Source organism: Protomyces lactucae-debilis (assembly GCF_002105105.1).
Source record: "Protomyces lactucae-debilis strain 12-1054 chromosome Unknown BCR37scaffold_26, whole genome shotgun sequence".
Taxonomy (NCBI): Eukaryota; Fungi; Ascomycota; class Taphrinomycetes; order Taphrinales; family Protomycetaceae; genus Protomyces; species Protomyces lactucae-debilis.
The window spans coordinates 1-23317 of record NW_024468018.1 but is presented as its reverse complement, the minus strand read 5'-3'; the positions used below and the strand labels follow the sequence as shown (position 1 = coordinate 23317).

At 50.9% G+C, this 23317-nt stretch overlaps 13 protein-coding genes across 13 annotated transcripts; 6 read left to right on the top strand and 7 right to left on the bottom strand.

Moving 5' to 3' along the window:
* Positions 1 to 386: 386 nt before the first annotated feature.
* Positions 387 to 1151, top strand: BCR37DRAFT_339348 (vacuolar import and degradation protein; the record flags this gene model as incomplete). The annotated part of the gene is made up of 3 exons (XM_040867329.1): positions 387 to 704; positions 777 to 871; positions 974 to 1151. Coding segments are annotated over 3 exons (591 nt in total), but the record flags the coding sequence as incomplete, so codon positions are not given.
* BCR37DRAFT_384031 (P-loop containing nucleoside triphosphate hydrolase protein) lies at positions 992 to 1843 on the bottom strand. Its single transcript, XM_040870150.1, has one exon. The coding sequence runs from the start codon at positions 1750 to 1752 to the stop codon at positions 1231 to 1233; it is 522 nt and encodes a 173-aa protein (XP_040722278.1). The 5' UTR covers positions 1753 to 1843; the 3' UTR covers positions 992 to 1230.
* A 1472-nt stretch (positions 1844 to 3315) lies between these two features.
* BCR37DRAFT_384028 (uncharacterized protein) lies at positions 3316 to 7707 on the bottom strand. The gene has a single exon (XM_040870149.1). The coding sequence runs from the start codon at positions 7621 to 7623 to the stop codon at positions 3364 to 3366; it is 4260 nt and encodes a 1419-aa protein (XP_040722277.1). The 5' UTR covers positions 7624 to 7707; the 3' UTR covers positions 3316 to 3363.
* Positions 7708 to 7787: 80 nt separating this feature from the next.
* Positions 7788 to 9191, bottom strand: BCR37DRAFT_384027 (GPN-loop GTPase 3-like protein). The gene has a single exon (XM_040870148.1). The coding sequence runs from the start codon at positions 9015 to 9017 to the stop codon at positions 8184 to 8186; it is 834 nt and encodes a 277-aa protein (XP_040722276.1). The 5' UTR covers positions 9018 to 9191; the 3' UTR covers positions 7788 to 8183.
* A 369-nt stretch (positions 9192 to 9560) lies between these two features.
* On the top strand, positions 9561 to 10258 carry BCR37DRAFT_384023 (ubiquitin-related domain-containing protein). The gene is made up of 4 exons (XM_040870147.1): positions 9561 to 9721; positions 9798 to 9809; positions 9856 to 10043; positions 10089 to 10258. The coding sequence occupies exons 1-4, from the start codon at positions 9653 to 9655 to the stop codon at positions 10108 to 10110; spliced, it is 291 nt and encodes a 96-aa protein (XP_040722275.1). The 5' UTR covers positions 9561 to 9652; the 3' UTR covers positions 10111 to 10258.
* A 332-nt stretch (positions 10259 to 10590) lies between these two features.
* Positions 10591 to 11679, top strand: BCR37DRAFT_395503 (uncharacterized protein; the record flags this gene model as incomplete). The annotated part of the gene is made up of 1 exon (XM_040871634.1): positions 10591 to 11679. The coding sequence occupies one exon, from the start codon at positions 10591 to 10593 to the stop codon at positions 11677 to 11679; it is 1089 nt and encodes a 362-aa protein (XP_040722274.1).
* A 38-nt stretch (positions 11680 to 11717) lies between these two features.
* Positions 11718 to 12244, bottom strand: BCR37DRAFT_173891 (uncharacterized protein). The gene is made up of 2 exons (XM_040866273.1): positions 11857 to 12244; positions 11718 to 11808 (listed from the first exon to the last, which is right to left on the bottom strand). Exons 1-2 carry the CDS (start codon positions 12122 to 12124, stop codon positions 11756 to 11758), a joined length of 321 nt encoding a protein of 106 aa, XP_040722273.1. The 5' UTR covers positions 12125 to 12244; the 3' UTR covers positions 11718 to 11755.
* On the top strand, positions 12120 to 12737 carry BCR37DRAFT_384020 (uncharacterized protein). Its single transcript, XM_040870146.1, has 2 exons — positions 12120 to 12258; positions 12323 to 12737. Exons 1-2 carry the CDS (start codon positions 12171 to 12173, stop codon positions 12391 to 12393), a joined length of 159 nt encoding a protein of 52 aa, XP_040722272.1. The 5' UTR covers positions 12120 to 12170; the 3' UTR covers positions 12394 to 12737.
* A 363-nt stretch (positions 12738 to 13100) lies between these two features.
* BCR37DRAFT_395502 (HAD-like domain-containing protein) lies at positions 13101 to 13853 on the top strand (the record flags this gene model as incomplete). Its single annotated transcript, XM_040871633.1, has 1 exon — positions 13101 to 13853. One exon carries the CDS (start codon positions 13101 to 13103, stop codon positions 13851 to 13853), a length of 753 nt encoding a protein of 250 aa, XP_040722271.1.
* A 46-nt stretch (positions 13854 to 13899) lies between these two features.
* BCR37DRAFT_403745 (Aldo/keto reductase) lies at positions 13900 to 14991 on the bottom strand (the record flags this gene model as incomplete). Its single annotated transcript, XM_040872028.1, has 2 exons — positions 13900 to 14941; positions 14981 to 14991. The coding sequence occupies 2 exons, from the start codon at positions 14989 to 14991 to the stop codon at positions 13900 to 13902; spliced, it is 1053 nt and encodes a 350-aa protein (XP_040722270.1).
* Positions 14992 to 15277: 286 nt separating this feature from the next.
* On the bottom strand, positions 15278 to 16099 carry BCR37DRAFT_352152 (putative opsin-like protein; the record flags this gene model as incomplete). The annotated part of the gene is made up of 1 exon (XM_040868108.1): positions 15278 to 16099. One exon carries the CDS (start codon positions 16097 to 16099, stop codon positions 15278 to 15280), a length of 822 nt encoding a protein of 273 aa, XP_040722269.1.
* A 671-nt stretch (positions 16100 to 16770) lies between these two features.
* BCR37DRAFT_384015 (uncharacterized protein) lies at positions 16771 to 19851 on the top strand. Its single transcript, XM_040870145.1, has 3 exons — positions 16771 to 17159; positions 17204 to 17348; positions 17385 to 19851. The coding sequence occupies exons 1-3, from the start codon at positions 17010 to 17012 to the stop codon at positions 19703 to 19705; spliced, it is 2616 nt and encodes an 871-aa protein (XP_040722268.1). The 5' UTR covers positions 16771 to 17009; the 3' UTR covers positions 19706 to 19851.
* A 591-nt stretch (positions 19852 to 20442) lies between these two features.
* BCR37DRAFT_411022 (Cullin) lies at positions 20443 to 23296 on the bottom strand. The gene is made up of 3 exons (XM_040872190.1): positions 23060 to 23296; positions 22638 to 23018; positions 20443 to 22593 (listed from the first exon to the last, which is right to left on the bottom strand). The coding sequence occupies exons 1-3, from the start codon at positions 23102 to 23104 to the stop codon at positions 20680 to 20682; spliced, it is 2340 nt and encodes a 779-aa protein (XP_040722267.1). The 5' UTR covers positions 23105 to 23296; the 3' UTR covers positions 20443 to 20679.
* Positions 23297 to 23317: the final 21 nt, after the last annotated feature.

Below are 23317 nucleotides of genomic sequence, written 5' to 3'. Positions count from 1 at the left end.
TGGTCGCCTTTTGCTTCTCGAGAGATCTGACGGCGACGATGACCCCCAGGTCCACACAACACACACATACACATGCAATGCCGGCGTCGACAGTCTTGCGGGAGCCCAGCGCGCTCGCAAACCTGGTAGACCTGGCATTGCGCGAGACGTACGCGTCTTCTCTCCTCGACACGGATGCGCAAGCAGCTGTACAGAATGATCCAAACACGACACTCTCGCTAGCTGATAAGACCTACAGGCGTGCATTACGGCAACGGCTCAAAGCCGAAGTCTCCTGCGATCAAGCACAGCGTGAAATCAAAGCGGCGCAGTCTCGGATACCGAGACATCTTATCGAATCCAATACACTGGGCTCGGTGCGACACTCTCCTCAGTACCACACATGTCTGCGGCCCGGTCGCAGATTCCAAGGCGTGCAGCAGTCTGGTAGGGCTACCTATGAAGTCTCAGTCTTGCTTGATCATGTCGACATGGACGAGTCGCGTATCGCTGGTACGCTGCGCATACAAGGTCTGAGTGTGGATCATCCGACATTGACGACTTTCTTCGAAGGCGAAATTGTGGGCGCAAAGCATTCTTTCATCACCCATCACAAACATTGGGGCGCAAGTGAGAAGACAGACGTGGAACACTGGACGCGCTTTCAAGCATTCAAACCCATTGCAAGCTTTGCTGCGACTAGGCAAAAGGCGCGCGCAATGCAAGTCATGACAGCCGTAAGGGCTGCATCGCAAAGGCTTTCTACCGGTGGCCGGCCAGCCAATTCGGCCTCTCAGGCTGATGAAGTGCCAAGCGCACAAAGCGCAAGTAGCGATTGCCATCTGAAACTCGATCACCTCTTCATGCGTTGGAAGGAATTGCATGCGATTGAGTCAGGAGAGTCTTCACGGACCGTTGATGGCCCTGCAGACTCGAGTGGAAACTCTTCCAGGTCTCCTCCGGCCGACTTTGCCTCACTGCAGCAGCGGAACAGAGAGCAGCGACGTCGCATTCTGGAAGGTGTTTCCTATGAAGGCTTCTACTACATCTGCCTCTCTCTTGTCACTGGGCACATTAGTGGCATGTATTTTCACGAAGCTTCAGAACTATATCAGCAGCTCTCGCTGAAGCCAGTTGATGCGTCGCACTTCCCTGCTTATGAGTGGCGATGACACAATTGATGTCGAGAGATATCTACGTGATCAAGCGCTAGGCGAAATGTTGCCAGCCTTTTGTATCTCTAGCAGGAATCTATTCAATGAAGAAGTAGTCACCTGATGCCTTTTGCTGCTGGTCATTTTGAGAGTCCTTCTTGTTGATACGCGGTCTGTGGGTGGTATCATCACGTCTGAATGTCACATCAAGTGTCTTCAAGAAGCGATTCATGCCCGAGAGCAGGCTCTGCGGTTCGTTTGCTGTGGCTTCCACACCCGGTTGACCATCATACACAATCACTCGATCGGCGAGATAGACTGCCATGACAAAGTCGTGCTCCACAACAAATGCTGATCGCCTGGAGTGCAGGATGTAGCGCTTGATGACCTTGGCAGCAATGATACGCTGCTCTGAATCGAGGTATGCCGAAGGCTCGTCGATTAGGTAAACATCTGCCGGGACACCGAGACAGAGAATGATGGCCACACGTTGCAGTTCTCCACCGGAAAGGACTTGCACCTCCTGGTCGATGATGTTGTCGAGATTCAGCGGCTTGCATACATCCGTCTGAAATTGAGGGTTCAAGAAGGCTCCACGGATCTTCTTGAGCAGAAGCATGCGCACGGTACCTGTGAACTTCGGTGCAATTTTTTGCGGCTTCATGGACACACTCAGTTTCGGCACGGAACCACCAGTGTCGGGCTGCAATGCACCAGCAAGCATCTTGACAAAGGTCGTCTTTCCCGTTCCATTTTCTCCAAGCAGAACAATGATTTCCGAGTCTGTAAATTCACCAGACTTGATGTTGAGCTTGAATTCGCCTTGCGTTTTCGACATGTCAGGGTATTGATAGTTGCGTAATCTGTCACCGATCTCCTGCTCAGAAGCCTCAGTGATCTTAAAGACCAGCGATTCGTTCCTGAAGCGCAAGTTCTCTGTGGGAATGTGGCCGTCGAGGAAGATGTTGATGCCCTCACGAACGCTGAAGGGTAATGTGACGACACCGTAGAAAGAGGGCATACCGTACAAAACACAGATAAAGTCCGAGAGATAGTCCAGAATACTGAGATCGTGCTCAACCACAATGACATAATTGGTTGCGCGGCATAGCGATCTGATTTGCGTGGCTGCCTTGAGACGCTGCTTGACATCCAAGTACGAACTAGGCTCGTCAAACATGTAGACGTCTGCCTTTTGTACGCAAGTGGCCGCGATTGCGAATCGCTGGAGCTCTCCACCAGATAATTGTGCGACCTCGCGATCTTGCAAATCCTGCAAATCAAGGACATGGATGATGTCTTCAATGTTCTCCATATCTTCAGGTTTCTTGTCGCGCCGCAGAAGCTCGCCGACCTTGTTGATCGGACCCTTGATGGCTCTAGGGATGTGATCGACATATTGAGGCTTGATGACGGCCTTCAAATCATCTTCCAAGACTTTTGTAAAGTAATTCTGCAATTCAGAACCACGGAAATGCTTGAGAATGTCTTCCCAGTCGGGTGGATTGTCGAACCGACCAAGATTGGGCTTGAGCTTTCCAGCCAGAATCTTCAGCGCAGTGGACTTTCCGATACCGTTTGTACCAACAAGTCCAAGCACTTGACCGGGTCGCGGGGAAGGCAGACGGTGTACTTTGAAAGAATTGGCTGAGTAACGGTGCGTGACCTCTTTCTCCAAATTGGTCGGCAAGTTGATGATGTGAATAGCGCTGAATGGACACTTGCGAACACAGATACCGCAACCGATGCACAATGTCTCGGAGATGAAGGCAATCTTGGAATCAGGCGCAACTTCAATGCAAAGCTTGCCGGTGCGGACCACAGGACATGACTTTTTGCACTCCTGACGACACTTCTTAGGTTTGCATCTATCGGTATCGACGATGGCGATACTGTAAATCAGTATTTGGGCCATCTGACGCTTGACAGCACTGTACCACGGGCCTGAGGCCTGAAATGGTTGAAGTGCCGCGGGGAAGAAGACTTACCGTGTCAACGAGCTGCTGGATTCTTCCACCTTTTTCGGCATATTGACCAAGTCTCGATGCAGCTACTGAAACGCGACGGCCTCTTGCCCTGCAGCTACAAGACCTGCCTGATCACGGTAATGGATGCGTCTCAGGTCGTCGCTGTGACCGCCAAAATTTTCTGTCGTCGCATTCCACGTGCTCAGATGGTCAGCAGCAGCAGAAGAGATAGTACACAAAAGTCTATATATTACTAATTTTCCTCAATGGCCTTGAGGGTGGAATGCAGCAGCTGTAGGCTTGAGACTCTTCGCCGCACGAGCAGGCTCAGTTGAAGAAGAAGGACTGGAAGCGGTTGCCACATCAGGCTTGGACTGAGAAGGCATCACCTTCTTCTTGTCTGTTCCCCCATTCGACGGTGCGGAGGCGCCGCTGGCAGGCACAGTCTTCTTGTACTTCTTCCTGGATTTTGCTTGCTTGTTCGCCTCTGCTGTCGGCTTCGAACGTCCCAAGGCTGCTTGCTCCTCCTTCTGCACACGCAGACTCTCAGCTGCGAACCAACGTTCAAACTCCTCACGTTCCTCCTGCTCCTGAATGTCTTTCATACTTCGCTTGGCTTGGTATTCAGCGACCTTGATCTTGTGACCATTCTCTTGAGCAATGATCTCTGCAAGAGACGACGACCCAGCCGCCCTAATGGTAGGCGAGATGGGGGATCTAGCAAAGGGAGCAGATGAGCTGCCGGGACTGCCATACTGGAGTCCAGGCAACGTTGCTGACGACCGTCTGCCGGAAGGGGCGAAGCTGCACGTAGATGAACCGTGAGGCGAAGGTGACGAGACCAAACCTGTAGATGGAGAATCCGCGACAATTGTAGCTTTGGATGACAGCTTCCGGCCAACACTGTTGCTCGCACCTGAAAGAGAAGGGAATGCAACATTGTCCCTTGTTTTGCCGAGCGAGAGTGAAGGCAAAGCAGAATGCGAGGCGATTGACCAAGGCGATGTGACAGCCGTCGACTCTGCAACAGGAAGTGCTCGAATTGGAGTGCCTTGATTCGTCGAAGCAAGTTTCTTCCGCTCTTTCTGCGACACCTTCACTGTTGAATCGGCAGCTTTCGGTGCCGTGCCTGGACCCGAGGCTCTTGGCGGCGGTGTACTGGCCATGATGCTTCGAAGATCAACGGCCGATCCCGGGGCCTTGTTAGCCCACGGTTGCGGTCGCATTCCATTGCCTGACGATTGACTAGCGCCTCGTCTTTCTGAAGTCACAAGCTTGGTGTCATTCACAGGACTAGGAGCTCCCAGACTAGGTGGCGTCTTGATAGACGCAGTATTGTCTGTTGGTCGTCTAGCCTCAATTTGAAATCGAGAATCATCAAGGCGCATGGACGATGCGCGATGATCAAGCTCGGACAAGTCGTAGTCTTCCATAGCAAAGATTGACTCATCCGCAGGTCTGATAGCAGGTATCAGTGGACTTGGAGCAGCGCTTCTGTTGAGCTTCTCCGACGGACGCCTTTGCATCGGGCTTGACTCAAGAGGTCCAGGTCTGAGAGTGCTGAGCCGGGCTTGATTGACTGGCAAAAGCAGTGCAGCCAAATACTTTGCTCGAGCCTTTTCAGACAGATCCAAAACGTCGGGATGCCGCTGTATGAGTTCGGAAAGGAGACGCTCAGACTTGCTGACAGGCAGCTTCTCAAGTTGTCTGCGCGCAGTCAAGAGTTCCAGATCATGCATCAGCGCGGGAGTGAGATTGTTCAATAAGCCATTTTCCAACATAAGCTGCAAGTTTCGAGCACAATAATCGAGACACACCTCTTTGAGCTCCTCAGCATTGTAGATATCGGCTTCATGCAAAAGAGCAGACACATTTTTGCGATGCACGTAGCGGGCGAGGACTGCCTGACAGGCTTCTCTGAGGCGAGGCAGAATCAACTCCGTTGCAGCGGCCAAAACCGCAAGAACAATTTCCAGCAGGTCATCCAGCTGATCCACTTCGACCTGATCAAACAGCGCCGCATCGACATCGCCATAAATATGGTTCATGACAAATTGCATCGTGCGTTTGCTAATGTGCTTGACATCAATGTCGACAATGTCCACCTCCGAGTCTGAACGTCTCTGATGAAGCCAAGCGCCCTGAAACATTGCCATGAAGAATTCGGAGCGAGCAGTGACGAGGAAAGAGTGACACTTGTGTTCGCCATCACTCAGCAGCAAACGAATGTCGGCTGTAGACTCCAGCTCGCCTGTAAGTAAGGTCAAGCAGTCGCTTGCAAGAGATGCCTTTGGCGCGTTCACGAACGACGATGCTAATGCCTTTGATAACGCCTTGAGTTGCAAAAGCTGCGAGAGCTTGAGCACATCCTCTCGAACATTCTTTAGGTGCGCAGGTTGATGATAGGGACCACCAGTCCAGGTGATGAGAAGTAGATCCGTGTGTAGCCAGTGCAGAACAATGACCAAGGCGACGAACGAGTACTGACCATGAATCTTGACGTGGGTACCGTCAAACGAAATACCATGGTGGACACCGTCAGACAAAAGCAAGCTTTTGAGTACTGGTGATCTGGCACAAAGCAAAGCCTTTGACACGGGGAATTGCTTCACGCCGAGGCTGATTGACAACTCCGGGCCGTCTACTTCATGACTCCACTGATCAACAAAATCAAGAGCCTTGACCATGGCTTGACCATTGAGAACGTGTTTAGGAACTTTCGTGACGCTTCCTGCATCACTCCCAGCATCGCTCTGAGCCTCTTCCTCTGAATCCTCATCCTCAAGAATGTCATCTGCGTATGGGAGGCAACACAAGAGATCTTCGCTCAACGTTGGAGAATCCACGGCGACTGGCAAGACTTCTACATCATCCCGAATCAAGCCGAAGGCGCCGTACTCGCTCGCGCGAACTTGAACGATTCGAGTGATTCTCGGCACTCGGCTGTATTTGTAGTCCCTGGAAGACGGATCAGCTCTGTGCTTGTTGCCCTTGCGAAGTGATCTGGTGAAGACGAGGCCACTTCCTGTGCAAATAATAAGCTGTCCATCTTGTCCAACGTCGACATCACGAGCGGCAAGATGGTTTTTGCGCAGAGCCCAAGCTCGCAGGATCTTGACTTGTTTAGCCATCTGCACAGGCTTCATATCCGTCGACACGCTCTCCACGGAGAAGGTGAAAACATCGCCAATGCTGGTCAAGACTGCAAAGAGCTGGCCTCCGCTTGCAACTTTGACGACTTCGCAGGCGGCTTGACTCTTCGGACGGAAGGTCGACATGAGCGTGGATGTGCGATCAAGTTGCAGAGGCAGCCTGAAATAGCCATAATTGACGAGGACGAGAACTTCTCGAGTAGCCAATAGGCAAACAGTTGCACGGCGATTCGCAGTCACTTGCAGGATGGGTTCTTTGACCGCAGACACCTTTCGCGGTGAGTTGACTGTCCGGCCTTCAGAAGCCACAATCTCGAAGCCGAGTTGACCCTCATTCAGGCCCCAAGTATAGAGGGTGTCCTCAGTAAAGCACACCGAATGAACTTGTGACGCTGCCACACCGAGAACACGTTCCTTGGCGAGCTTCATGATCTTTCTTGGCTCAGGATTGAAGGCATCCGGACTCTTGGACTCCAGTTCATAGCCTAGCTGGCCATATCGAGCGGCACCCCATGTGTAGACATCCCCATTCGATAGGCAAGCTAGTGAATGATCTTGAGCAGCAGCAATCGCAACAGCCTGTCCGGGTAGGGCAATGGGCTTGAGTGTGAATTGTGTGGATCCAGAAATACCAAGTCGGCCTTGATTTGCAAAGCCACACGTATACAAGTTGTTGATGGCATCGTTTGTCAGCACAAGAGTGTGTAGCTTTTGCATAGACACATCTCGAATACGGTTCCCTCGAAATTTCTGTATGCCTTCGCCCTGCACAGGCAATCTCTTGATGGCGACGCGCTCAGGATAGGCTCGGTCGTCAGAATCGGCAAAACACAAGGTGTGATTGACGTTGGAGCCGAACGTGAATAGATCCGATCCACCTCGTTGCCTATTGAACAGATTTGGACTGACACCAGGCACTGTCGCGTTATACACATCGAATGCCGAGTTACCTTCGTGATCTGTTGCCAGGAGGGCTCCTTTGTGCACGGCGCCGTCTCGTAGCGGCGAATGAGCCAAAATGGCTACAGCAATCTCAATACGACCGCAGTACAATGCACGATGCAATGCAGTCCAACCAGACTCGTCATCGCCTTTTGTGATGTCGACCGTATCATCAAGCAAACATTGTTTGGCGAAATCCACTCTTCCATCACTTGCTGCCAAGTGTAGGACAGTGCGGCCCTCGAAATCGACTTGATTGACGTCTGACGCTACTTGAGATTTTGACTTCGGCAGGCTGCCAGCATGCTGGAACGGCGAGGATGTGTAGCTGCCTGATGACTCGGTGGCGAAATGGGAGGTGCTGCCAGATTTGCCAACAAGGCCTTTGAATTTGGTAAAGTCACCAGAAAGATAAGCGTGATGGAGCATGATGCTAGTTGTGCTTTGCGTCGTTGACGAAGGTCCTACATTGTGCCGACCGCGACAGAGTCGATGCGATATGGCGGACAGAAGCCGTCGCGCTCGTCAGAAAATGCATCTGCAGCGATCAGGCTTCAGATGGCTTGAACTCAATTTCACTTCACTCATCAGATAGCTCGAGTGTCCATGTATACATCCTTCTGGCATATGAGTGCTACCTGACGACCATCATATATCGCATTCGTACGGTGCATCTATAGCTTTGGCTACATGCTGAAATCATTTAGCAACCTTGCCTGTTATTCCATCGCCAGAGACAATTGCCAATCTTATTCGAGCGAATTGATGTTGTGTGCACAGTCGAGCAGAGTGATCCCGAACAATGCTCTGCCTGATTGAAGTACTGAAGCCACAATTCCTGAGGCGGATACAATTGAATGTTCGTGTCGTTCGAGACGGAACCCCCTTTACGAGAATGGAAAGCATGACGAGGGGCAAACTTCCGGAAATCTTAATCACAGACCATTAGATAGCTCGACATGATTTGGGAAGAGGCATGTCACTAAGTTTTAGTCATCGCCATACGCATCTTCCATCTCATTGACTTCCTGATCTTCCTTCATTTGGGGTTCCTGATCCTCCGCCCACTGCGTGCAGTCATCGATATAGCTCAAGATCGTTGCGACTGATTCTTCACTGCGAGCTTCTAGCTGCAGGAATGACACCATATTGAAGTCATCAATCAATTGAACAATGGCAGAATTGAGATCATGAAAGCGTGGATTTGTCTTGCTGTTCGCCTCGTTGACAAGCATCAGTGGGTCCGGATCCAAAAATCGCTTCAATTCGCCGCGAGTAATCTCGTTCTTGATGAGATCCATCTTACTGAGAATATTGATGTGAGGTACCTCGAGCATGACCATTGCACTCATCGCACTCATGACACCGGCGAAGAACTTGGGCTTGTCGATAATGAAAGGTGACTCGAGAAGATACGTAGCACATAGTTTGAAGCCCATGTGTGCTTGCAAGTGTTTTGCAAGCGCTGGCAGGATTGGAATATGCGTGTACAGCTCAATTTGGCCAGGCATGTCGATGATGAGATAGTCGTCCTCAAAGTCGCCAATCTCTTCCTCAAACCAGTCGAGATTGTCCATGAGAAACTCGAAGCAATAAACTAGACCTCCATTTGGGCCGTAGTCCATTTCTTCCATGACCTCAGTGAGGGAGATGAGATCGCGAATGTCGACCGTTGGCTCCCAAGCAAACTCTTCAGCTGCTGGGTCGAGGTTGACCAAGAAGGCACGACGTCCAATCTCTTTGATGTGCGTCATGAGAGCAGCACAGAATGTGGTTTTGCCAGAGCCGGCAGGGCCCATGACGAAGACTGCTGAGCGGCCCATTTGAGCGACAAGCAACAGACGAGTTGAGGTTTTCACAAGGTTCAAGCAGATGCAGAGGATACGAGCATTCTTCAGCGATAGGCCGACGACATGGAAGTACACTTGTATACGTAGATTCTAGATGCTCAGCTCTGCTTTGCCTGGTTGCGAGCGTGCGATTTTGTGCTTTTGCGTGTGCGGGTCTTTGTGCTGCTGCGTGCGAGCGTGGTCTGCTTTCTACATGATTAAGTATGAATCTCTCGAGGTGAGTTGGTCCTACCAGTGCTAAGCCATTGAATCAGCTAACACGCCATGCCAGTCGCTCCGTAGTTGCTCCATCACTGCGCCCAGCTTACGAGCTGGGAGGCCTCAAACACTTGTGCGCTAGGGATCCATTAGAACGAGTCGGCCGCGTGCCTCGATTATCGTACGAGCTTCATCCTCTACGGTACAGAGACACGCGGTCTACAGATGCCGTGCTCGTAGTGACCGCTGATTGCCATAGACTGTGCTCTTCCACCCTCACTTCCATTCTGCGTGATTGATGCCTGCACCATTTCTTTCCCTCGCCAGCCAAACTCAACGAACCACGCACGAACGCCCTCTAGCTACTTACAGTACCGGCACTCAGCCAGGACCACCGCATAGACTACATCATGTCTGAACACCAGAGCGAAGAAAGAGACGAGAAGAAGCCCCAGCTCTCGGAGCACATCAACCTCAAGGTACGTCAATAGCTGGTCAATCATGGCGTTATTGCTGTTTGACTGCTGCCACAACGGAGAGACTAACTTGCTACAGGTCGTCGGCTCGGTCAGTCCATTCAAAGAGGTCTAACGAACATCTCTAACCAAGACAGGATCAAAACGAAGTCTTCTTCAAGATCAAACGCGCGACGCCACTCAAGAAGTTGATGGAGACATACTGTGAGCGACAAGGCAAATCCATGAACTCTGTGCGCTTTTTGGTCGACGGAGAGCGCGTGCGTACCGATCAGTCGCCTCAAGACCTCGAGCTCGAGGATGGCGACACCATTGAGGTCATGATGTATGTTTTCGCGAAGACAATTTACTAGGCTAATACATCTTTTAGTGAGCAGACTGGCGGTTGTTAGACGCGTTGCAGGCTCAAGATATGCTCAACTTCAGCAAGATGGGTCCATAAACGTGGAATCCAGCTCTACCTCGTAGCCAGCTCATGGATGCTTAACATATCGCCCAAATTGAACAGTTCTTTCAAATGGCCCGGTGCCTCTATTTTCCCTCTGTGATATGCTCCATCTGTCTATACATCCTTGAACTGTGCCAACCACCTCTGATGATCCATACCACGGATGCGCCTGCTGCCAATTCGCCGCCTCATGACGTGTGTCGCTTCATCCTCGCGCGTATTTCGAAACAAGATCTGACTTGCTTGGCCGACCAAACGCATTGACATCCTGTGCTCTTTGCCGGTTGCACCTGCGCCGTCTCTGTCTTGCACAGCAGGCGCCTCAGCAAGTAGCTGGGGTCCCTGTTCTCCTTCGACACCAGGCCGCCTTTCCTGCTCAGCGCCAGTCTTGCTACATTGATTACCGTCTTGGCATCAGGCGACTATGTTTGGCAGGCGCTCTGCTTCCACCTCCGCGGTTCAGTCGCGAGCGGCATCTCTCTCAGACAAGTCAATGGCGTATGATGAGCTACCGCATCAAAGTGGCATCTCCTTTGCTCATCCTGGCTCGAGGAGAATGCACATTGACGATGATTCCGACGATGACCAACCGGGAACGGGCCAGCAATCCGCGAGACACGGTCTCAATGCCGGCATGCACCCCATGTGGCAAGCGCTTCAGGAGGAAGCCGCCTCGTTGACTCCCGGCTCAGATGCTGGTAGCGCTTCCCTGGAATTCTTCAACCAAGCCAATGAAGTCAAGACACTTCAAATCTCAAATATGGCACGGCATTGTACTGTCGCAGACGTCTATAAAGCCTTTAACCGCACACGGGACACAATGAGGATAGATTGGAAGACCGAGACATCTGCTCATCTGCATTTTGAAAGCGCAGATCAAGCATTGCAAGCCTATTTTGGCTACCTCTCATCGAGCTATTCTATCGGCACTGTTGAACCACTCGAAGTCGCAAGTCAAGTGGACAAACCAATGGACACGAATTTGAAGGTCGCTCAAAGCATACAGCCAGCGATGCCGCCAGTCAAAAAGCGCTCCAGCTGGACGCCACCAGCGTCAACCAGCAAAATGATGACTTTATCCAGCCTGTCCACCTGGCGCACCAATGGATCGGAGAAGACTCAATCAACCAGTGATCCAGACATTGGCGCAGTGCCACAAGGTCTCTTTACTAGAGGCCATCGCAGCACGAGCAGCCGCAGCTCAGTCCACTCGAAATCAACAGATCGCGTCCCCGCATTAGGCAGGGAATCTTCCACCAGTACGGCCGTGACATTGGCTTCCGAGAGCAGTGAGGCAAGCGCACAGTCTCAATCCACCAACGCCCAACGAAAGGCCTCCGCTCCTGCTGCTTTGCCTTCAACCACCCAACGTGTCTTTTCTGCGAGCAATGAGGCAAACACTGATGATCATGCGAAAAAGGAGTTCAGGGGTCTCTCAGCACGTCGATTCCTGCCTTCTGGCTTCGGCTTTGGATTCCGACACAGTTCGAAATCAAAAGGCGAGAGTAGCTAGCGAATTGGTAAGAGAAGAGACAGGACTGACGTTGTTTGCGTTTTTCAGTTCATCGGTCTGGACTCGAGCGTCGTGCTCATGCACCTAAGGTGCTTTTCATATTGCAGTATGCATTCACATTATCATAGCCTTGCGCATTATTATTGTTGTACAAAGGAGGATGCGGTATGACTCAACCTTCTTGTACAGCTCCAAGTTCATGCTTCATACGAGCACAACTGAGGTTCATTCCTTGTGTTGGTCGTTGTGTGTCATCTGAGGAGGCTGTGGTACTCGTTGTCCTGCACCGTGGAGTGTAGGCAATCTGGCGTGAGGTTTTGACATGTAGTTCTACGCCAAAGGTGAAGCCAGTCGCGGGAGCAATTGCGCCGCCGAAATAAGCCGTCAAAGTTAACGTGAAAGTCTGTCTTTCTGTACTCAAGTATACGTACTTGCTGCCTCTCATTGCAATCGACAAGCTGCTCCCAACTAGCTGACTCTTTGCAGCACCTATGGCGCTGCCCAATCTCAGGAAAATATATGCTTCATTTGACAAGGACGAAGACGAGCAGGCCCGGGCAGCTCTCTTCAACCTCGTGGGTGCGTTTCATGCGTTGAACGACTGCTGCTAGACGCATCAATGGCTCTATGGCTAACGGACAAGGCTTCATTTCTAGCATTTTTGCGTACAATACACTCGTCAAAGTCATGAATCGCCTATCAGACAGCAAATGAAGGAAGCGTCCAATTGAAAGCCCAAGACAAGCACTTTTCTTATCACTGGAGCTTGAGTTTGCTCCTTCTTGCTGCCCTTCTGGCTAAGATCGCGAATGCTTTGCATTGCACCCCTTTTCCTTTTCATATACCCGCCACACCCGCTCGATGGTCAGTGGAGGCGAAGCTCGTCGTATGTCAAGCCAAGACGAGACTCGTCCTATAAGCAAAGCTTGTCAATGCTACATCAGACAAAGTAGAAACCATGTTTCGGCCTGTCACTATCTACTCGTCGACGATTAGTGCCACTACGAGCTGGATATCGTAGTCTTTAGGTTCTACAGCTGAGATCTAGACCCTAGATTCAATCCGGCTCCACTCCAAGTAGGGTGTCGCACGGGCAGCTGGGCACGGGTGAAGGGCTCTTGCCCAGCCCGCCTGCCCTTGAAAATGCGTTTGTCCGTGTTCGCCCGCGGCACGGGCACGGGCTAATGGGCAGAATAAAGGCGAGGCCAGGCGAACTTTGGCGGCAAACTGGAGCAAAAGTGAGTTTGCCCGGATCATCCGGGCACTTTTTACCCCTTGTCCGTGTTCGCCCGCGGCGCGGGCACGGGCAAACGGGCAGAATGCAGGCGGGGCCGGGCAAATTTTGCGGCACCCTAACTCCAAGGCTCCCCCAGATTGGCGACAACGCCCGACACTTGTGCCCCTACCCATCCTTAGCGACCATGACTGAAAGCAAGGATACCGTCAAACAGATCTGCTTCGATGTGATTGGGACCTGCTTCCATTTCGACGCTCCGATTGCTGTTCTCGAGGAGCGGCTCTCGGATAGCTTGAAAGAACGAAACATCACTGCCGAGGCACTCTTCTTCTCCCTCTTCTACGCAGCTCAGCGCGACTTCACCTATCTGTCTATGGTAGATGCGTACACTCCCATTGGCAAAGTCATCAAGAGTACCGTCAAGCGTGCCTGCTTGATACTGGGTCTTGAGTCACCCCTCCTGACTGAGTCCGGCGGCACCGATCTCGAAGACGCTGTCATAGAGGCCTTCAAGAAGATGCCAGCACGCCCTGGACTGAAGGAGTTGTTTGATGGATTGCAAGATGATGGGTGGCAGTGTGTGGCTGTCACTAATGGAGCACGGAGCACAACTCTTGGCTATTTTAGTGATGCTGGGATCAAGATTGACGATGAGCACTGCTTGAGCTGCGACGACATCAAGGTGGCCAAACCAGCCGCAGCCGTGTACGACAACGCAAACAAGCATCTTGACATCCTCGGTGGTGGAGCCCAAAATGTTCGATGGTTTGTAGCGGCACATTCATGGGATCTGATCGCTGCTCGAAAGGCTGGCTTCAAGACTGCCTACCTGCCGATTGAGGAGCAGGATCCATGCACAGCTCTGTTTGGAGAGTTCGATATCTACGCGGAGAATATGAAAGACCTTCTCAAACAAATGCGCACAGTAGACTTATAAGCTTGAGGAGCATAGCTCATAGTTATTCGGCCATTTTCACAAGTGCTCAAGCATGCCCAAGGATAGGCCTGGGCACATATTCGGCTTCCAATTGTGCCACTTCCTCAGGCGTGAGTGACACGTCCAAAGCTGCGATAGCTTCGTCAAGACGGTCCATGTTACTGATACCAACAATTGGCGCAGTGACTTTCATCAATGACCAGGCAATAGCTACTTGCGCCATAGTAATGCCCTTTTCTTTTGCAATCTTCTGCACAACGCCAACGATTTTGGCATCGGACTCTTGAGCCTTTTCCTTGAGAAGCAAGCGATACAGGCGGTCGGAACCTGCACGGGTCGTATCGGTGTTTTCTCCAGCGGCTGGGTAAGGTCTCGCAAGTGCACCGCGTGCCAAAGGGCTCCAAGGGATCACTGCGATCCCTTCAGCAGCGCAGTAGCGCATCATTTCTCTTTCGTCTTCCCTGTACAACAGATTATGATAGTTTTGCATTGAAATGAAGCGAGTATAGCCTTTCAGGTCGGCAACATGGTTGAGCTTTGCGAATTCGACCGCATACATGCTCGATGCACCAATGTAGCGCACCTTGCCTTGCAGAATGAGTTGATGCAAAGTAGACATGATCTCTTCAGCCTCAACTTCTTTGTCAAGTCGATGTATCTGAAGAACATCAATGTAAGTTGTTCCCAGCCTCTCTAGACTCGCATCAACTGCCTCAATGATGTGTTTCCTGGACAATCCAGTGCGATTGATGTACTGGGCGCCAAACTTCTCCTGGAGTTGAGAAGGAGGTAAGCCCATGACCAAGTCGCTTGGCTGATCGGCTACACAATTGTAGCATTTGGTGAGAAGGACGACTTGCTCACGTGGGATATTGTAACGCTTCATGGCGGTGCCCAGCAGCTTTTCACTGAATCCGTTCGAGTACGTATCTGCCGTGTCAAAAGTGTTGATACCTTTATCGAAAGCAGCTTTGATGAGAGGCAAGCTCGCTTCCTCATCCAAGACCCATGGTTGCCAGGAACTTAGCCCATACGACATGCAGCCGAGAATGATGGGAGAGACTTTCAAGCCAGATTTTCCAAGACGACTGCATTTGTTAGACGACTTTTAAGCATGGAAGGCTGACCGGTATTCCATGACAGGCGGCATAGCAAGTGTGGTGTTAGGATTGTGCCAGCTTCGACGTTGCATTTATTGCGGGGAACCACAGATGCAATGACGCAACGACCGAGATAGTATGGTCCCATTATTGGATAGTACAGGATAAGCCATCGAGACACAGGCATCAGTTTGACTGAGATTGCAATACAAATCAACAGCTACGACCAAAACGCGAATCTCATAATAATTACGCCAAGTTTGAGCTTGCCGCTACCAGACATATTCGCCAAGAACGTTTGAAGGTGAATCATTGCACAGGCATCTAGGCAAGGTCATTCTGGCCACCGAGCGAGACGCCGTTGATCCAGAAGCCCTCAAGAGGAACAGCCGACTCGGGTGTCTTTGCGTGTCCGCCGAGGAGCCAGAAGCCAAAGACTGCCTTCGCAGTGACGTCGAGCACGGCGTAAATGCCAATCTCGGTGTCGACGTTGACAAGGCCAAGTCCCTCCGAAACAGCCCACACAACTGGGTAAGCAGTCCACAGGAGGAGAGTGAGGAAGGCGACTTGGTCAAAGAGCTGCGAGACCTTGTTGCCGCGGGCAGAGGCGGTGGTGCGGCCGATGAAGACCAAAGCGTAAACGATGTAGAGGTAGAAGACACAGCCCATAGCCCACCATCCGAATCGGTAGACCTTGTGCGACTCGAGAGACGCAAAAAGACCAGTGAGAATCATACCGAGATCGGCAAAGATGAGGGCGACAATGTCAATACCCGATGTGCCGGCCAAGAAGGCAAGGTCGAGGAGCAGGAGAGGGGTGGTTATTGACCAATCCACGTAACGTGCGTAAAAGATCTGACGGAAGTGGTCCTTACCGACGCGAGCGTAGGTGGTGCCGCCGTGCGTTGCCATGGCATAGTAGGACAAGGCAGCAGTGAGGGTAATCATGGTTGTGATGTAGTGGAAGAGACGCATTTCCTTCTTGAGCCTAAATGCCATGACAATGTAGCTGATGGAGGAGAGGAGCATGAGGGCGAAGACCACCCAGAGGATGGTGTAGCCGACATGTCCTGCGGTTTCCTGCACAATAGGAAATGGAAGAGGCTTCTTGTAGACGGGCGCGTGTTCTGCGATCTTCTCAAGCATGGTGAGTGAGGAGGGAGGTGGGTGGACGGTGTGTTGGTGGTGGTGTTGGACGAGGGAGGTGTGGGAGGGTGCGTTGGGGGCTTTTATACTTGGAAGGGTGGTGGAGGCTGCGCGTCAGTCGAAGGTCGCCCAGGAGATTGCGCGCTGGCTCTGACTCTGACAGTCTGACTCTGACTCTCGCTCTGGCTCTGTCTCTCCCTTTGGCTCCAACAAATTTCACGCCGATGACGCAAGGGCCCGCGTCAATCAGGCACTCAGGCACGGAAGACTCGTCTACTCAATCAGGCACATACAGGCGGCAGCTCCGACCTACACGACAAGAGCCAGGTACTCCGGCTGACTTTTGGCCTTGACCCCTTGACTGCATGCTTGAGGTTGTCCAAGGGACTGATGTCCACAACCTGGGAGTCTTATGATTGTTACAAGAGGATCAAGGTGGGGCAGATTTTCTTTGGAGATGCTTGATATGTAAGGCTGGACAGACACGAGAGATCTATGTACGCAAGCACTGGACAGTAGAAAACAATGAGGAGGCATTCAGCTTGCTTTTAGCCCATCTGTGGCTGCACTCATGGCTCGTACATATATATATACATGACCGGATGACATAAGACCATCTCGTGGACAGATTTCGCTCAAGATGTCGTGAAACTAGCACGTCGAAACCAACTCACCTGACATACCTTGCTCATATGATGCTCGCAGCTTCATGTATAGGAAGCGATACACACGGCTGACTGGCTCTTCCAGCTTTCAAGGCCGGTGTACAGAAAGGTAGCTGCAGAGAAAGCTCATCTTTGCACAAAAGCGCAACTGGGGCTTGCCACGCAACTACCCGCATGTCGAAGACCTCTAAAGGAAACTGCTGCGACACAGAAGAATACTACTTAGCTCAGTTCTTGCTTGAGCTATGAGCAAGAGACCATATGCTGCAGCCTTGGCGGGCTCGTCTAAAGCGGCCAAGCTAGCTGACTATGTTATTAACGAGCCCGACCACACGTCGGAAGCCTATGAAGCTTCTGAATTTGGAGGGTTCTCTGACTACATGAGGCGTAAAAAAGTACGCCCACTCCCCTCAGTCACGACTTTGTCTGACCAGCCCAGCTCAAGTTACAAGATCAAGATGCACAGTTCCGGGCCAATGCTGATCCTTCGCTCCCCAAAGTGTTCCAGGGTATGGTCCTGCACATAAATGGCTACACCAAGCCCGGCCGACTCGAACTTTGGAAATCCATCGTGGCTCATGGAGGTTCGTATGCCCGTGAAGATTCTCAGCTGATGGCAGGTGTTTACAAACAGTACCTGGAAAACAAGACCGACATTACGCACATCGTATGCTCCAATTTGACAATGAAGAAGGAGCTTGAGTTCCAGAAGTACCGTGTTGTGCGTCCAGAGTGGATCACAGACTCCATCAAAGCCGGAAAAGCTCTACCATGGGCCGAGTATGCAACGATACACACGGATTCGCAACAGAAGAGATTGTCTGCAATAGCACCAAGCGCCGAACCTCAGCACGATGTAGTCCAGAGCAATAGCTACAAAAGAGTATCATCAGGCGTGCCTAAGGATATCAGGCAAGAGGGTACCACAGAAATGATGCCACCCGAGTCTGCACGCGAGCGTCAGTCTGGTGTCAAGACTTCGACACATCCCGATTTCATTCAAGATTATTATGCCAAAAGCCGACTGCATCATCTCTCAGCATGGAAGGCGGATCTTCGACTCAAGGTCCACAATCTGCAACCTAATCAAGGGACACGGATTCAGAAGATCGTCATGCACATCGACTTTGACTGCTTCTTCGCAGCTGTTTCATCCAGAGATCGCCCAGACCTCATTGGACTTCCAACTGCCGTTACACATGGTGGTTCCAACAGTGGTGAAATCGCCTCTTGCAACTACAAAGCTCGTGAATATGGCGTTAAGAATGGCATGTGGATGAAGGATGCGGTACAGCTCTGCCCTCAGATCGTTTCGCTGCCGTACGACTTCCAGGCCTATGAAGCCGCCAGCAACCAGTTCTATGAGGTCCTTTTGAGTCTTGGAGCTGCTTGCATTGAAGCTGTTTCTATTGATGAAGCTCTCGTCGACATTACGAATCTCCTGCCCTCGCTTGGATCGCTCGCGGTACTCAGTGCGCCAATCACAACATTCTGTGAGACTTTGCGCATGGAAATGTTTGAGCGGACTGGATGCGAGGTCTCCATTGGCGTTGGTAGCTGTGTACTGCAAGCCAAGCTTGCCACGAGGCTTGCTAAACCCGCCGGGTACTTTCTGATTACACCTGCAAATCTCTCCTCTGTTTTAGAGAAGCTGACTTCCCGAGACCTGCCTGGCATCGGCTCTGCCACGGCAAACAAGATCCTGAACGCGACAGGAGCGGAATCTTTGCCGCAATTGCAAGCTCTATCAGAACAGTCCCTCAAGGACTTGCTAGGACCCAATTCTGGTACCTCGATCTTCAACGCATGTCGTGGAATCGACACAACATTGGTTGGGAATCTCTCAGACCGAAAATTGGTCTCCATCGAGATCAATTGGGGAATCAGATTCTCGCGGCTGGAAGAGGTGAGGGATTTCCTCGGCCGCGTAGCAGTAGAGCTGCAGGATAAGCTTACTCGAGCTGGTTTCTCGAGCGCTCGTCATCTGTCAATCAAAATCATGCGCCGGGCCCAAGATGCTCCGGTCGACCCTCCAAAGTTCCTTGGCCACGGAAAATGCGACAAAGTCAATGCAGGCCGAGAGATACCAAGCACAAATGAAGCAAGCCGAATAGCACAACATGCTATAGGTTTGCTTGAAACGATGAACATTCCGCCATGGGAGCTTCGTGGTGTTGGTGTAGCTCTCACAAAGCTTGATACAAAGCCCGTTGCGAAGCAAAGAGACATGGCAGAATACTTTCAAGTCCAAACAAGTCGGATTGCTGAAAAGACATCTTCATCGGATTCTCAAGCATTGGAAATTTCTGAAATGTGTCGAAAACCCTCGCAAGCCTCTTTGCCACATGCGAAACCATATCAACCTGCACGCTCATTGCTGGACACCCAAGCAAAACAGAACACACATGAGGCAACCGGTCTCTTCCACCTTCCTGAAGCTGGAGACTTTCAGACCGTCGCTCCTGTACCAGGTGAACTTCATTCCCAAAAGCGGGAGTCGATGCAAGGCAATGTCGCCGTTTCTTTCGATGGACACTTTGGAAATTTTGGTGAAGCGCGTGTTCGCGATACAGGAAGTGAGCTTCGAGACACTGATAAGTGCCGCGACGCCATTGGTCTTCCCTGGCCAGAAGCGAGCGCACTGTCAACATTGGGTCTTTCAGACTTGCAACATACCAAAGATTACATTACAAGCTGGATCACGATGGATTCACCACAAGGTCCGGACGAAGTCGACATGCAAGACTTTTCCCAGTTTCTTCTTTTCTTAGTGGACGACGCAGATTTTGAAAAGCTCGAAGAGCTCCTGCGCTGGATGGGTAGTCTGGTCAGAAAGACATTGGAACCAACTTGGTCTTCGTACTTTTTGCAGGTGGCTCAAATGATTCGCGAGCGCATGCAAACATCGGGGCAGCCTTTCTTTAAGGGAGCGTTCCACTAGTCCAATCACTGTAGCACCTTGTTTGCGTCTGTTTCTATGATTTCGATGTCTCCATCGCGAATGCGCCCACGTTGAATAGTTTCACCCTTCGCTCTCAGTACATCTTCGATATTGGTATTGACATCACTGAAAATCTTCAAATTGTCCGCAATCATATGTCTGTTCTTGCACGACGGGCATCTACAGTCGATGTCAGCCAATGTTAACGACATAGACCATACTGTATGAGAACTGTCCCTTCTGTATATGCTTGCTTCGACATTTCATGCGTGGACCGGTGGTCGCAACTTGAAATTAGTACATGATGGTAATCAAGCGACTTTACGCTTTGCATGTAAAGGTGATTTGTAGCTTGGGTGTGACTCGAGGAGGAGGACTTGTCGCAGCTGCTCCTTCCTGAGAATTGAACATCCTGCGACAGCTGGAGCTTGAGGGGACTCGAAGCAGTGCCCAAGATTGTTTATGAGCTGTCATAGTGTGAATAAAGCATGCTTTCTCTAGTTTCATCGAGCTTTGTGCTAGTCTTGTCTGAATCAGCCGTTTGGGAAGAATAAGCCGCAACATTGTTCAAATAAGACCTTGAGTCGATATTGATGGTTCGCAGGTGTACTCTCTGCGCTTGAAAAATTTGGTCGATGTGCTGGGCAAATTATCAACTAGCCACAAGAATAATGCTTCTATATGATGTCTACGCATTGTGGACCTTTTGAATACGCCATCTTCCTTTTCGCTCTTGTCTTGATGTTTCAAATATATATGACGTGCTTCATCAGCATGTAGTGTACAGACCACAACTATACATGTCTATGCGCATCATACTAGCCAGGCCCATAACAGTTCTTTCGTTTCAGATCAATCGATGTACATTATCAGCTATCCTGGTATGCTACTCGACAATCAGATAAGCTGTCAGATCGCCTTCTCGACCACCATTGCCTGTAGACACGCTGCAAAGTGGACGACGGGCATTGCAACTACGCAAGATAGCGATAAAGCTTCCTGTTTTGCTCGTCGCGCTCAAGATAGTCCCTTTCGATCAAAGATTCAATACGACCCTTGATCATCGTGAGATCTGGTGCAAATTTGGAGCTCAACTGCTGTGTGGCTTCTGCAATGAGATTGTTGTGGTCAGCAACCTTGCGCGCCTTCATGATTCTGACGAGGCATGCTTCTATCGAGTGCTTCCGTGTTTCCTCTATTCGGCCCATTGTTTCTTTGTGCTCGGCGTTCGTCTCCGCTTTGTTGGCTATCGTTGCAATTTTGATGCGAGACTGTGCATTTGTGAATGCTTCGTTGATCAGAAAGCGATCAGTGAGAAGTACATCTCGCGATTTTGGTTGCTTCGACAATATCTTGTATTTGGCGCAGGCCAAACTTTGAAGTGTCCGCGTCACGTCAGCCAAGTTGATTCGTGTTCGCTCTTGTAACTCTGCAGTGGACAAGGAAGCACCATTCGACAATTGATTAAATTGAGAAAGGACGACCATGGCATATGTTGAAACATTCAGCTCATACGATCGAGCCCCGAACTTTGCTTTGATGTCGGCGGTTCCATGACTTGGGATCCACGTCAACTGGCGACCAGTGAAGCGCTTGAGGTAGAACTCCTGGAACGCCCGGCAGTGTTCGTCGATCTCTGCCGGGTAGCAGCAATCATTCCGCCCAGCAATTTCTGAAGCAGTCAAAGGCCAAAATGTTGATGTCAAGACAGTTGCGTGCAAGGGCACATTGCCATCGCGAATTTGGACGCTTAAGAATTCCTTCATGTTGTCGTTGGACAGCTTTATATCCTTGAACATGCCCTCCATCTTATTTGTGAAGTTTGAACCCATTTCCACCTTGAGCCTCGCGATCATCCCCCTTTCAGCGTCATCCGAGACCGACCTACCGCTGAGCAAGCGCTTGCCCAGGTGAGTTTTATAATATCGCTCAAACATATCTTTATCATGCAGGTAGCGGAAGAGGCTGACAGTCTTATCTAGGACCATATCCACATCCTCTTCGGACTTGCCCTTCAATCCCTTTTTCAAATGATCGTCAATGAAAAGCGAGATGAATTCTGCCGCCCGGTCATTTTGGTTGATGAAAATTGAAAATGCCAGAGTTATTGCGTTAGCGACTGACTGGTCAGATTTGTACGCGGTGTGCAGCAACTCGGTATGCTTGTCACGAAGATCCAAGACCTCTTGCACCCAGCGAAGTGCTAATTGCAATGCGCCTGATTTGTCGTTCATGACAGCAGAACCTTCCTCGAGAAGTGACGCATTGATTCGCTCGCCGGACAAGGCAATGAGCTTGGTCATCTTGTCATTGTGCACGAGATGATCAACGTCCACTCTGGAGAGCAATGCGTGAAGTCGACTCAGGTCCTCGACTTTTGCTAGCCGTAACATTGCGCTCAAACCGGACTCTGCCTCAACGATGAAGACCAAGTGGGCGGCTAGCATTTCCTGCTCCACAATTGAAACGATGAGTTGATGGGTACTCGCCTGCATATAAGAAAGGGCGCGGTCAACCTCCTCCGTCAGTCGCCGCTCGACATGTAGCAAGTATTCTCCAATAGATAATGAGCTGATGTAGTCGGCAGCCTCTTGCTTGTAGAAGGCTCGACTGACATTCAAGAATTGCACTTCAAAATCCGAGCCGTAAACGGTATTCACGCCATCTGAATTTGTCACATCAAGCGTGGCCAGCATTTCAAGACTAGCCTTGATGAGCGGACGATCTATCAATGCGCCAGCTCGCTCAGCCGCAATGAGATCCAAGATTGCCTGTACGAGGCGCTCGCCCGTCGGTGTTTGTCTCGAGTGCAGTAGTGTGTCGCGAAAGATGATCAAGCCGGTATCATATGCGAGTGGCTTGTGGGCATTTTTGGAATAGACACGATCCTTGCATTAAAATTCAATTCGATAAGGGACAGACTTGGCCTTACCATGTACATGAGAACATCTGATATCATGCCCATGCAGAGACAGTGAAATGACCAGGCTTCGAGAATTGCTGACAAGAACGCTGCCCGGATTTCCAGTGCATCAACAGCCGTCGTTGCCTGCGCTTTGCCGGCAACCAGTGGAACATATGCTCGTTCAAGATCTGTCGAATTGATAGTGGATAGGTGTTCTTCGACAATAGTGCTGAAGCCCTCGTAGAGTCGTTCGCCTTGCTTCTTCAGCACAATCTGGTATGCATTGCGATAGAGTTGCTCAAAAGAATAGTTCCCGGCATTCCGACGATGGATCTCAGTGAATGCATCAGAAAGGAGTGACCAAGACTTGTCGAATTCTGACGCGTCTTCTGTGGCAGTTCCAAGTTGCTAAGCGTTAGTGATCATGCTTAGTCTAGAAGCGCACAAACCCTCTTGAGAGGCCCTCTGATTTTGGCCTTGAGTCTCCCCGTCATTAATTTGGTTGATTGTCTGGCGCTGTCATTCGGTATCGTCCGCTGAGCGGTGACTGAAGTGCTGACTTTGTCTGTGTGTCCGACTCTATCGTAATTCGAGTAGCATGAAAGTCGCGGAGCGCGACCGTGGACGTCGACCGTTGTGATTTTCCCACGAGATGAGCGCTAAACGGCACAGCTATCAAAAAGTCGTCACTAGGACTGCAGTGGCTC

Coding starts and splice junctions, on each gene's coding strand:
- BCR37DRAFT_384031 (XM_040870150.1), bottom strand. CDS start 1,752: ATGCTTCTGCTCAAGAAGATCCGTGGAGCCTTCTTGAACCCTCAATTT.
- BCR37DRAFT_384028 (XM_040870149.1), bottom strand. CDS start 7,623: ATGCTCCATCACGCTTATCTTTCTGGTGACTTTACCAAATTCAAAGGC.
- BCR37DRAFT_384027 (XM_040870148.1), bottom strand. CDS start 9,017: ATGGGCCGCTCAGCAGTCTTCGTCATGGGCCCTGCCGGCTCTGGCAAA.
- BCR37DRAFT_384023 (XM_040870147.1), top strand. CDS start 9,653: ATGTCTGAACACCAGAGCGAAGAAAGAGACGAGAAGAAGCCCCAGCTC. Junction 10,044..10,088: donor GACACCATTGAGGTCATGAT/GTATGTTTTCGC, acceptor TACATCTTTTAG/TGAGCAGACTGGCGGTTGTT.
- BCR37DRAFT_173891 (XM_040866273.1), bottom strand. CDS start 12,124: ATGAGAGGCAGCAAGTACGTATACTTGAGTACAGAAAGACAGACTTTC. Junction 11,809..11,856: donor ACTTGGAGCTGTACAAGAAG/GTTGAGTCATAC, acceptor ATAATGCGCAAG/GCTATGATAATGTGAATGCA.
- BCR37DRAFT_384020 (XM_040870146.1), top strand. CDS start 12,171: ATGGCGCTGCCCAATCTCAGGAAAATATATGCTTCATTTGACAAGGAC. Junction 12,259..12,322: donor AGCTCTCTTCAACCTCGTGG/GTGCGTTTCATG, acceptor CTAACGGACAAG/GCTTCATTTCTAGCATTTTT.
- BCR37DRAFT_384015 (XM_040870145.1), top strand. CDS start 17,010: ATGAGCAAGAGACCATATGCTGCAGCCTTGGCGGGCTCGTCTAAAGCG. Junction 17,160..17,203: donor ACTACATGAGGCGTAAAAAA/GTACGCCCACTC, acceptor TGACCAGCCCAG/CTCAAGTTACAAGATCAAGA. Junction 17,349..17,384: donor ATCCATCGTGGCTCATGGAG/GTTCGTATGCCC, acceptor AGCTGATGGCAG/GTGTTTACAAACAGTACCTG.
- BCR37DRAFT_411022 (XM_040872190.1), bottom strand. CDS start 23,104: ATGACGGGGAGACTCAAGGCCAAAATCAGAGGGCCTCTCAAGAGG. Junction 23,019..23,059: donor TCAGAGGGCCTCTCAAGAGG/GTTTGTGCGCTT, acceptor ACTAACGCTTAG/CAACTTGGAACTGCCACAGA. Junction 22,594..22,637: donor CAGATGTTCTCATGTACATG/GTAAGGCCAAGT, acceptor TTTTAATGCAAG/GATCGTGTCTATTCCAAAAA.